Source organism: Micromesistius poutassou (assembly GCF_964030765.1).
Source record: "Micromesistius poutassou genome assembly, chromosome: 6".
Classification (NCBI taxonomy): Eukaryota; Metazoa; Chordata; class Actinopteri; order Gadiformes; family Gadidae; genus Micromesistius; species Micromesistius poutassou.
Genome location: NC_140276.1, coordinates 6,080,329 through 6,092,828, shown reverse-complemented (window position 1 = coordinate 6,092,828; position 12,500 = coordinate 6,080,329). Strand labels below are relative to the sequence as shown.

At 45.9% G+C, this 12,500-nt stretch overlaps 1 protein-coding gene across 1 annotated transcript in view; it reads right to left on the bottom strand.

Moving 5' to 3' along the window:
* The window catches only part of zic6 (zic family member 6), a gene marked incomplete at both ends in the record, with an annotated part of 62,304 nt that overhangs the window by 27,935 nt on the left and 21,869 nt on the right, over positions 1–12,500 (bottom strand). The window contains one exon of the mRNA XM_084469122.1: positions 10,146–10,281. Within this exon, the coding sequence (XP_084325248.1) occupies positions 10,146–10,281 (136 nt within the window). The remainder of the gene's footprint in view (positions 1–10,145; positions 10,282–12,500) is intronic.

Here is a 12,500-nt window from a genome sequence, read left to right as displayed (position 1 = left end):
ATTTGTGTGCCTGTGTGTTTGCATACACACACACAACTATTTACGTGAGAAGGCTTCAAGGTGAGTCATAACTGTACGCTCCCCACATACGACAGCCATGCCTTTTCCTCGGAAAGAAACATATCGGAGAAGTAGCACAATGTTTTGAGAATAAAGAAATACATAAAGGACAACAAATGTTTACATCTCAATCGGCACTGAACATTATTTGAGCTGAATAATCCGCACAAAATGAATAAGATCAAGGCTGTATTGCAATTCTTACAAAGCTGTTGTGCTGTGGTTGTATTGCATAGCACAGCCTCAGAACTGTGTGCATCTGAAAGGTTGGAAAACGAGTGCTCAGAACAAAGGTGTGTGTATTTATTCATGTCTGGTTCATGTTTTGGCCAGTGCTTAGCTTTAGCCTGATATTTTGAAGAGGTCTGACATACTCAATACAAACACTAGGATATGAACACACACACACAAATACACACACACACACACACACACACGCAAATATACACACACACACACACACACACACACAAATATACACACACACACACACACACACACACACACACACAAGTATACACACACACACACACACACACACACAATAACACACACACACATACACACACAGACGCACATTCAAAAGACAGAGACTCTAATCCTGACTACCCCCCCCAGGGCTTGGACGTGGAGAGCTGGGCGCTCAGAGCAGCATGGCTGGAGGAAATGAAGACGTGTGTGTTACCCCCAGCAACCAATGGCAGCCCAGCGCTTGGTACACCCCGCTCCCTGATAGGTCGAGGGGGCCACTCTTCTCTTCATCAACGGGCCCCGGCCCTTTCTCCCTAATCACCTCCAAACACAAACAAGCCAATCCTGAGGAGGCTCCGTGCGTGTGTGTGTGTGGGTCTGTGTGTGTGTGTGTATATGTGTGTATGTGTGTGTGTGTGTGTGTGCATGAGCGTGTGTTTGTGTGTGTGTGTGTGTGTGTGTGTGTGTGTGCATGAGCGTGTGTTTGTGTGTGTGTGTGTGTGTGTGTGTGTGTGTGTGCATGAGCGTGTGTTTGTGTGTGTGTGTGTGTGTGTGTGGAGGGGTGGGGGGGGGGGGCGGGACGTGGGGGAGCGAGGAGGCTGAGAAGGTAGGCTAGGCTAGGCTACGCTAAGCTAGGCTACACACATGCATAGTAACAGGAAGCTGGAAGCCGCCGCGGTCGCTTCAGAGCCGGCGTATTATCAATAAAGCATGAGCGGGGGGGTTTCAAAAAAAAAGGAGCGAGTACATCAAAGCGTACAGGGGGACCACGCTATCGTACATGAAAGTAACGCACCGCGGCTTAATATCTCCTCCGGCGCGTTTGCGGTGACGCTGGTGTGATTTCAAATGTGCTGTGTGGAGAATGGATTTACAGGAAGGGGGAAAGCAAGGGGAACCCTCTTCCACTGACGGGCTGCCCACCATCATTTGAAACCTGGTCTCAAAGACTCTTCAAAGTACCCCCCCCCCCCACCACCACCCACCACCCACCAACCACCACCCACCCACCCGCCCCCCCCCCCCCTGCATGTGGTGGTGGTGTTTGGGCAGAGGGGAGAGGGGAGAGGGGGTGGGGGGTTGGGGGGGGGTGTATTTGGAATAGTCCCAGGGCAAGGCTAAATAAATATACTCGCAGAAATAAATAAGAAACATACACAGAAGTGGAGAGACAGAAAAGAGACAGAAGAGAGTCACCGCAACAAAAAAAAACACACAAACAAATCAAGGAGTGTGACATGGCTCAGCACTGTGCTCCGTTTAAATTAATCATTTCCCCCCCCCCCTCCCCTCCGTTTCAGTTATTTTAAAAATATAATTACAAGTCATTTGTGTAATTTATTTCGCGACGTGAGCGGCGAACGTCACACCTGGCCGTACCGGATCAATGCCGGCAGGAAGTAAGACATTTCGCTCTTTTTTCCCCCCCTTCCTCCATGTGGCCCCCGTAGCCAGGTAATTATCCTAATCTAGCAGCCTCCTCCTCCTCCTTCTCCCCCTCCTCCCCCTCCTCCTCCTCCTCCTCCTCCCCCTCGGATCGCACCACCACCACACTGACTTAGACCACCTCTGTGGCTTCATTATCAGCACTGGGGGCTCACTAATGGCTTGGCGTACCCATCACGCAGACGGATGGAGAGGCTGCCACTGAGGGGGGGGGAGGGAGGGGGGGAGGGAGGGGGGGAGGAGAGAGACGAAGCAGGAGGTGGAGGAGGAGGAGGAGGAGGAGGAGGAGGAGAAGGGACCAGGGGTAAGGGGGGGATTGGAGCAGGAGAAGTGTGTGAGGGCCGATGAAGGAGGAGGAGGAGGAGAGGGGGAGCAGGGCTGTTGAGAAGTTGGGGGTTAGTGGAGCTGGGGGGGGACGTGACACGGTACTAAAGAGGGGTGTGGTGTGCGTCTGGGGCGGGGGGGGGGGGGGGGGGGGGGTTACGGCTGCCTGGCTGAAGGTTAATCTCAATCATTGCAGATAGCACCGTGGAGACACCGTGGCTCGGTCTGGACAGGCCGTCATCACCTCACCGAGTCACCCCAACGAGACCTGGGGGGGGTGTGGGGGTCCGCCCGGGGGTGGAAGGGTTGTCCAGGCAAAGGAAACCATCTCACATGCTTACGGTCGGGCGGACAGGTCGCCGTTTTATTGCATGTGTGTGTGTGTGTGTGTGTGTGTGTTCCTGAGAATGTGGGTGTAGCATGTGTGTGTGTGTGTGTTGGTGTGTGTTTGTGTGTGTGTGTGTGTGTGTGTGTGTGTGTGTGTGTGTGTGTGTGTGTGTGTGTGTGTGTGTGTGCACACCACCTCGCCCCCACCCACCTCGGTTCTTGGAAACAGTTAGCCTCTGAGCATACAGAAGGATTGGGGGTGGTGAAGCAGTTTCACTTTCTGTTTTTTCTTCTTTCCTGATAAGTGACACCCTGACAGTTGGAAGGGAAAAAAAAAATGTTGGGGTCCCTGAACAGATTTCTCAGTTATAAAAATAAAATGTGTTGGATGAGACAAAGACAGACATTTTACTATGTTCAGTTTGAACCCCGACGAGAGCACTGACAAACGCCACCCCCACCCCCACGCCTGCTGTACCATGATTGTTTTTCACTCTCTCCAGAAATGTCATATAGTTAAGAGGTGACAAATCTATATGGCACAAACAGAACAGGACGTCTTCCAAGTGTACACACAGCATACATTATTACACAGATTGAGAAACTCTAAACACGCATCTTTTATTTATTTTTTTCCGCACGCGCCGAAATAGATGTGTTTGCTTGTTGCCCGTGGGGACTTCAGTGGAAGAAGCTTTGATTGTAATTAAGTGAATACATCTTTACCTTTTGCAGGTGTTCTTATCTCGGTGACTAGTTAGTGGTCTGATAGATGTGGCAGTCTGTATTGAAATTATATTTTCACCTTGCCACGTCTGCACTTTGATCTCATTTTTGGTGTTTGTGTAGAGCTACATATTTATTTATATTGCTGGATACATTTATATTTTATATGCTAAATACAAAACATAAGTATTGCCAGGTATACATAAACATATTTCCATGCATTCTAATTTACACATTGACCCTATAATGCAATAGTCATATAATCAGATAGTCATTCAATCAATGTCATTGATGATATTCAATATATATATTTTTATAATATTTATTTTAAAGAGTCACGCTTCGAATAAAAGAGATCATAGCTTAATAGTAACTAATATATTTTTCCGTTTCTGTTTACTTTCTAAAATTGTGTGGTTGTCATGTTTAGAAACGTATTAATCATTGAAGCAGAAGTATTTCAATACTATTAGCTTTGAATACTGCACATTTTCAAAAGATGACCAGCTGAGAAGACTCTGACCTCTGTTCACCATCCTTGTTTGCAGTGCCGGTATGATGTCCTTTAGGGCACATAGGCAGCTGCCTGGGGCCCCAGCATGATACGGGGGCCTGCTCAACCAAGCAAATGGGTCCGCTAACCAGCCATAATTATAACAACGTTATGATTGCTATCTTGCTTCAAAGTATCATTGCTTAACTAGAATCAGCATTTCTCTTCACTGTCTGCATTTTTTGAACAATGGGACATGGATATGATTATACTTTTTAACGTAATGGTGTCACAGTTGGAACGGTTTTTGCTTTAGTTTCATTGTAGTTAAAGTTTTGCCCTGTAGATGTCCTCCTTGTTTCCCCTCAGCCCTTATTGTTCGAATGATCTTCACATGTGTCTATAAGTCGATTGTGTTCACCTGGCTGTGCATGTGTGTATTTAAGACAATCATTTCTGTCTGCCTTTTGTCTGATAAAAAAGTGTGTAGTGTAGTGTAGTGTAGTAGTCTCTCTCATCTGCTGACGGAATGTTGCAAGGCCCTGTTAGTATTTTATTTTATTTTCTAAGTTCATGCCAGTTCTTTTGAACTGATTGTTTTGTTCCGGATTTCTGGCATTGGTTCATAAGTAATAACTTTTTTTGTTGACATTCAACATTGTGTCCGTGTCTTCATATGGGTATGATTCTGACCGTACAATCACACCATCTGCTGGAACCAGCAGACCCTGAATAACTTCATAAAGGGCTGTCCACATAGGGAGTTTCCCTCGGGCGACATGAGAAGCAGATCAACCAGCTTCAAGATGGATCTCAGGGCTTGTCTGAACAGCACAGCCAGAACTTTCAGAACAGCATGGTCCAACTCCAGATCCTGGAGCAACCTTCGAATCCTGCTAAACCTTACTTCTCCACTGAACCTCCATCATCATCTGCCCAACAACCCTCCATTTCCAGGGAGCCCTGCATCCATCGCTGGGAGCAATATTCCAGTGACTCAGGATCCTGCCGCTCCTTCCTATCAAAATGTTTGTTTGTGGTCGAACTCCAGCACTCCTTCTATCAGTCTGACCGCTCCCAAATACTGACTTCTCTCCAGAAGGACTTGGGCTTGGGCTTCTGCTGTCTGGGGCCAACAAACACCTATTTTCTTTAGCCTTCAGTTGTTCTAAGGAACGTTTTTGATCACTCAGTGCTGGTCAGTAGGCGCCAGGAAACTACTTTGGCTGGATTACGCCATTGAGTTCCACAGGCTTACTGCAGAGAGAACTGGCCTCTCAGATACTTCCTTCTAGCCATACCCGTTCATTGACCTTTGCAACCTTTCCCTGCACACCTTTGTCCTGACACCCAGCCATTCAAAAGGGCCTTTCACACAAGGGTATTCAGATATCTGCTGCCTGTACGACGGTGAACCAGGTCAGGTTTGTTTCAACCTGCTCTGTAAAAGAGTGGGCTTGCAAGTGGGAGGTAGGGTAATGGAAAGGACCTTGCATCTGTTACATTCACATTGCTTTGAGTTTCTCTGCATTGGCAGAGGCAATCTCTCCCTTTCGGTCCTTGTTGACTCTGGCAAAGATGTAACTTTATTGACTCGGATCTGGTCAATAAAGTTAACTGAGCATTGCCACAGTACACTTGAAGATCCCAATGCAGGCCAAAGCCTTGGACGGCCATCTCACATGCAGAGTAACATTCAAATTAATAGAAGACTGCCTACATCACTCCTTGTTGTAATGAGTCTTTGGTAATGCCTTTTGGCATCAGTAACACTCCAGCCGTTTTCCAGGCCCTGAAAACAAGGTTTTAAGAGATCTTGATGACATTTTATACTCTCAAGGTCTGCACAGGAACATGTCCTTCAAAGAATGCTAGAGAGTAAGTTATTTGTCAAAGCTGAAAAGTCAGTTTCATGTTTCAACTGTTAGGAAAGGAATCTTTGATTCTTTCTTGGGGTTGACTCGCCCCAGCCAACAACTTTCGAACATATATGCAGAACTTCCTTGGATTTGCAAACTTGTAGTGAAGATTTATACCTAGGCCTCAGCTCCCACTCTGCCTGCGTTGTCTGGTCACCTTGAGGAGATCCGGCGTTCCATAAACTCAAGCATATGTTCACTTACACCCTTTCCTTATTCTAACGCAACCTTGTTGTTGAGGTAGATTCCTCAGATGTGGGAGTAGGAGCTATTCTGTCCAAGTGTCCATCCATGCACCTTTTCCTGTAGTCCCTCTCCAGCAGGGAGAAACTACGACATTGACAAAAGGGCGCCTGTTGCTGTCCTGTCCTTGGAGTAGACAAAGACAAAAGTTCAAGATTTCTTGTGTGGACTGATCACAGTACCCTGGAGTATATCCGGACATCCAAGAGACTCGTCTCAAGACAGACTAGGCGGGCACTGTAATTTAGCCATTTCATTTTTGTGTAATTTTATTCAAAAACGACGAACATGATTCTCTCTCCCGCTTGTTTGATTCTGCCGTCTGATGGCTACTGTCACCTTGAGCGTCGAGGGGACAGTCAAAAAAGCGGGGTCTAACAGCTGCAGCTTGATAGATAGAGAGATGATCCTTGGACCACTCGTCTGTTAGTCCCAGACACTATCTGCTCGGAAGTTCTTCACTGGGATCACTCATGTAAAATGTTGTTTCTGGAGGTCTTCCAACCATGGTCTCCGCTGGTCTCCTGTAACAGCCAGCTCTGTTCTCTGACCAGGACGAGGAAGCCAATGTGCGGTCTTGCGCAGGGCTTTGTTCTGCATTGTAGCTGAACCTGTAAAAGAGCTTGAGCCACTGTTCTCTGCACTAGCTCCAGGTATGGACAGAAGTCTGACCCTCACAGGTCACCTCCTCCTCACTACTACCATGGGAAGTGGGTGTGGCTGATTACCAGTGAGCTTCCTCTCCGTGTTAAGTCCAATAAGCTGTCTGACCGATCATTGGCCCCTTCTCCATCATCAACATTATCAACCCCAACGTTGTCCGGCTTCATCTTCCTCGAACCCTCCCCATCTACCCCTCATTTTTTAGGGGTAGATTCCAGATTCCAGACTCAAGCCCGTCTTTCTTATTCTTCTGGTCCCTTCACCAAAGCCTCCACCTGCCCGTCTCATGGATGGTCTCAGGTCTTCACAGTGAAGCAGCTCCTGACTGACTGCTTGTTGTCATGGCAGGGGTCTCCAGTACCTTGTTGACTGGGAGAGGTGTGGTCCAGAAGAGAGGTGCTGGGTCCCTTCCAGAGACACTGGGGACCATGCCCTTACTACAGACATTAATTGACAGCACCCTGCTCATCCAGGTGGAACGCCAGGAGGAGTGGTTGGGTTCTGTCACAGTTTGAACACTCTTTCTCCTGTAGATGTCCTCCTTCTTCCTCTCAGCTTTGATTGTTGGAATTATTTGCACAAGTTTCTCATCAAGTTTGATCATCAAGTGTAGTTTAGTCTTTTCTGATGACCTGCATGTTGCAAGTGCAATGTTAATTATTTTGTTTGGTTTATGCCAGTTCTTTTGAACTGAGGTTTTTGAGATATTAAGTAAATATTCAAGAACTACTGCTACTACTTTTTATTTGTTCTACATTTGCATCATCAGCCTTTGGCTCAATTCTGAAGCATGAAAGATGATTCTGGAACGGTCGAATAGGGGAGGTGTTAAGGCCCCCCCCCATAGGCTCATCTCTTTTCATATTTTTCTAATGCCTGAAAATGAGGCTTAATGAGATTAAACTTTGATTACGTATGCATGCAATTATTTATATATATTTGTAATTATTGGTTGATAGTTATTTAGGATAGTTTTCTAGTTGCATACAGTAATATTAGTATCATAGTTATTGTATTATCATATTATCATATTATTTGCAGCTCTTTGTATTGTGTTACAGTAGCCAGTGCAGAGAGGAGCTTATCAAAACTCAAACCCAAACTGAAACATACTCTCGGTCCACAATAACAACAAGAAAAAGCACCTCACTGGCCTTGACGTTCTCAGCATGAATCCCCAAATATGTGAGAGAATATCCTATAATGAGATCATCAATGTTTTATCTGCGAAGAAGTCATGGAGAGTTGATATCTAAAAAAGGGCGTTTTTTTTTGTTTTCATGACAGTTGCCTCAATTTGTTTCCTCTAATTGTCTACCAGAGTAGACAATTAGAGGATACAAATTTAACCATAAGGTTATATCTAAAGAACATTTGAATGTACATTTTATTAATAACCGTTACATTTTTACATAATTGCTGCAGTAGTTTATTTTTTGCACCATATTGATTCAATCCAACGTGTACTTTGATACATAGTTCTAGTAGGCTGCCCTTATTCTTGTTTGTTGTCAATAAATGTTTTCAAGATGACGTCCATTTATACCGTGCATCAAACAAAGCAGCTTTAGTAACATCAGAGTTAAAATCTTGCTTTCCGAGCTCCAAATGGTGTTGATGGAATGAGTGTTATAAGAAGTAATCGGCCTACTGTAGTCACACTTTACAGCACCAGAGGGAGGGAGTGTGTGTGTGTTACATTATCGGTGATGCTTGGAGTTTCTAAATATCATGGACTTATAATATTTTGATTATGCTTGGTAGTAATTAAACACAAATAATTTGGTGAGGGGGGCCCATCAAGGTCTCGCCTAGGGCCCCACAAATCTGCGGGCCGGCTCTGCTTGTTAGTTACTATTGAGTCAGTAACCGAATGTGAGACCGAATGCATTACACACCCATCTGATACTCAGAGCAGGAGTAAAAAAAATGACTTTAATTGTGAGGAGGAATGTTGTGTGTGTGCAAACACTGAGATTCAGGTGCACGGTGGAAAGTGGCAAAGGTCACCTATTCATTCTGGCAAGGTTTTGTTAAGAAAAAAACAATGTCAATGTCAATTAGTCATAGTACTACATAATTTGCTTCAAAAACCTTAACATGAAGCTACAACACAGAAACCAAAATATAAACAGTGCAAGAAAGACAAAGCAAAAAACAAATTATGTGCTTAAGATGTGACAACCAGACTCTTGTATTCATTCAAATGCGTGTAACACACTACAGTGGGTTCTATCGCCCAACTCCGTAGCATATGGACTCATCTAAATGGGATGTCAAATTCAATAGCAATGCAGGTCCACTCTCCATGGCGCTTGGTATAGAAGGCTGCAGAGGAGCAGACGTTTTGTTGGAAGTGATATAGAATGGAATAATTTATGACAACGCCTAACTGGAGAAGGCATCTTAACAGCTGTTGGCAAGCTAGCACACATAGCTAGCTTATTCATATCAACTGGACAAAGTGCAGTGAGGATAAAACTACCCCTCACAAATAATCATTAATGTGGGATTAGATAGAGAGACAAGGCGGCAGATAGATGGATGGATGGATGGATACAAAAGAAACGAACAAATAAATATAATAAAATAAAATAAAATAAAATGATAAATATACATTTTATTATTTTGTTGATTGATGGGTGAGGTCCTGGAGGACTTTTGCAAATGTTTTTTTCGTGTCACAACAGTCATCAGATGACATGCCATGTCATGTGCTTGAGGAACACTTGAGACGTGAAAGACAGAGCGACAGAGAGAGAGAGAGAGAGAGAGAGAGAGACAGAGAGATGGAGAGAGAGAGATGGAGAGAGGGAGAGAGAGAGAATGGTGAACGCAGAGATAAGGCGCCAAAGTCCTTGTAGGTTATTTCTGAGTTTCCAAAGCCCTACATTGCACTACTTTGCATCAGACTCCTAGCCCAGGCGTTTAGGTTTCCCTGAGTGAGAAAATAGGCTTCCCTGTGGCGTTCAACTAACAACCTGCTGTGTCTTCGACTCTTTCTGTTGGACATCACACGCAAACCAGCAGTGACAGGGGTTAAATAAAAAATGTAGCATGCTGGAGAAAAACAACAGCAAAACACTGGTATTGACATGTGTTATAAAGTAACATAAAACCTTGGTTGATATGTATGCTTTTTGGTTTGCTTGCTTGTTTGTTTTTGCGTGTCTGTGTGTGTGTGTGTGTGTGTGTGTGTGTGTGTGTGTGTGTGTGTGTGTGTGTGCGTGGGCATGTGTGCCTGCGTGCGTGAAGCAACAGTAAATTGCTGGTTGAAATGCACGTTCTCTTTCGCTGAATGATTATCTAAATGTATATTTTAAGATTATTTAGGTTATCCATTTTTTGTTGCATGCATATTCCCCCCCCCCCCCCCCCCCCCCCCACACACACAGACTAACACACACGTATATATATATATATATACACACATATATAGTCATGTGTTTATTTATCGGTTGCCGTACACTTACGTTGTTTCCACTCTGTTGAGCACAGGTCTGAGGGTTAATGCGGCCCTGTGCTGTGTTGTCACTGGACCGGGGGACCGAGCGTGGATCCAACATTAAGGCGTGGTCAGGTGTGTTCCAACTCCAGAACAGAGTTCCCCTGATACAGAAACAATGGGAGAGCGTTAACACAGGCCAATAGAGCATTATTAGTCCACAGAACGAATCAATACACCCCACTGGGATTCATGTCTCCCCACCAACACATCCAATTGCTGTAGCCGGCCTCGGCAGCGTATAGAAACATCAATTACAGTAAATTACACCAAAACACTGTGTAACACTTCAATTTGTTTAATCTCCTGCGCGGTCCTAGCAGGGTCCTGGATGAAAGCAGAGCCCGGAACCGCGGTAAGATAACATTACAGCGAACATAAGACACAACGGGCCCTATCTATCCCCGACGACGTTTGCATAAATACATACGGCGGCCATTGATATTTCCCTTCCCCTGGTCTTTACCCTAGAAAGCTTTATTGTCGTGGGAGAAAGGGCTTCAAAACACAATGCGTTCCGCCTTACAGTAACGCTTTTCACGTGGAAAACCCTCCTCTCCTAAACGTCCTCCCATGATGCCCAACCCCCCCTCCCCTCCCTCCCCACCACCCCCATCCCCCCCCCCCCCCCGGACCCCCGTCTCCCCGTACCCCCCTGTCCCTCCCCTGCGCCCCAGAAACACACAAGAGCCGCTCTGTTAGTCCGGGCTCTGGTGCACCAGCACCTGGCGCTTTCTGGCTGCATTCAGGCACATGAGGCCGGGGCAGGAGTTATGAGTTTATTAAAAGGCAGTTATGTCAACGGCGGGAGCACCACGGCGCGGTGGACGTTCAGAGGTGTAAGTCAACCCGGGGGCGACAATGGCCACAAAGGGTTCAAATCGGAACTTGGTTTACTCTCTCTTGGTTTATTTATTTCTGTCTCTTCACACCAGGAACCTCCATCAGGGTTTCGGCCTTGTTTTTTTGTTGGGTTTTTTTGAAGGCAGTAACTATGCATGATGGGAAAGCAGAAGAAGAAGAAGGAGGAGAAGGAGAAGGAGAAGAAGAAGAAGAAGAAATGGCCTGTTTCAGCTTAACTCTGCAGTCTTTTGAATGAGATGGCTCGCCATGGTCAATTATTCAGGAGGGGGGGGGGGGGGTTGGGGGGGGGGGCATGTGGACGGTGGGGGCCGATGAAGATTTGGCCGTTTCAACGGGGACAATTTTATTTTTTTTCTCTAAAAGGGGGGTTCGGGGGGGGGGGGGGGGCGGGGTACGAGGGGGGGCGGGGGGGGGGCGGTGGGGGGGGGGGGGGGGGCGGTGGGGGGGGTTGGTGGGGGTGGGGGTGAGTAAATGAAAGACAAATGTGAGTAGTGCCCACTCAGCTATTTTCCCAGTCAAGATCAAAGGCAACACCGGGCCGGGCGCGCGGCGGGAAACTTGAAATGGGCCCTGCCTTTGTTTGCTGTTGCTAGGAGACCTCTGGGCCGCTAAAAGTGTTTGCAGTGGGGTACAACACGAACAAAAAAATAAATTTGTAATATCATTTATGGAGGCTGCCAATGTTTTTTGTTCTGCTGCCGTGCATTGAAATGTACCGAGGGACGCGAACAAATAAAGTTTCCATCTCATTGGCTGGACATTGAACAACCTATCCTGTCTCGTTTTCTCTTTTGGATAAATAGAAAGAAATTCTTACGACACTTTTTGTTTTGCGATTGTGGGTGTGTGTGTGTGTGTGTGTGTGTGTGTGTGTGTCTGTGTGTGTGTGTGTGTGTGGCCTCTAGTGTAACAATGTACAAACATGTCCGGAAAAACGATCACCGTTAAATACGTTCACTGTTATTTTTTCAACAACTCACACCAGCCGTAAAAACTGCACACCGTGCACCGACAGCGTACCACAATAAATATAGTTTGATATATTTATAGACCTGGAGGTCGTTCTCAGCAACAAAGCTAATTACAACATTGTTATCTATTAATGGGTCCCGTGGCAGTTTGCGAGCATGGAGACACGTGTCACAGAGAGCTCATTAGATATCATTAGTTCAACACTCCAATAATGTCCAAGCATGCTGGGCGGAAGATAATTACTTGATATTTGCGGTATACAATCTTCGGGAGAAATGTCACCGCGCGCATAGGTGAGCACACACACTCACACACACTCTCCCTTCGCTTCAGAGAGTGTCTAACATTAAGACAAACAAAAGTTCCATTAGTGTTGATTTTTTCATTTGTTTGTTGTTTCATGTTCATTCTCTTCTGCTTCTCCTATTGGCCGGTTGTAATGGGGCTGCTTAGAACAGATTCTGGGGTGGTGAGATTTCCTGTTTAC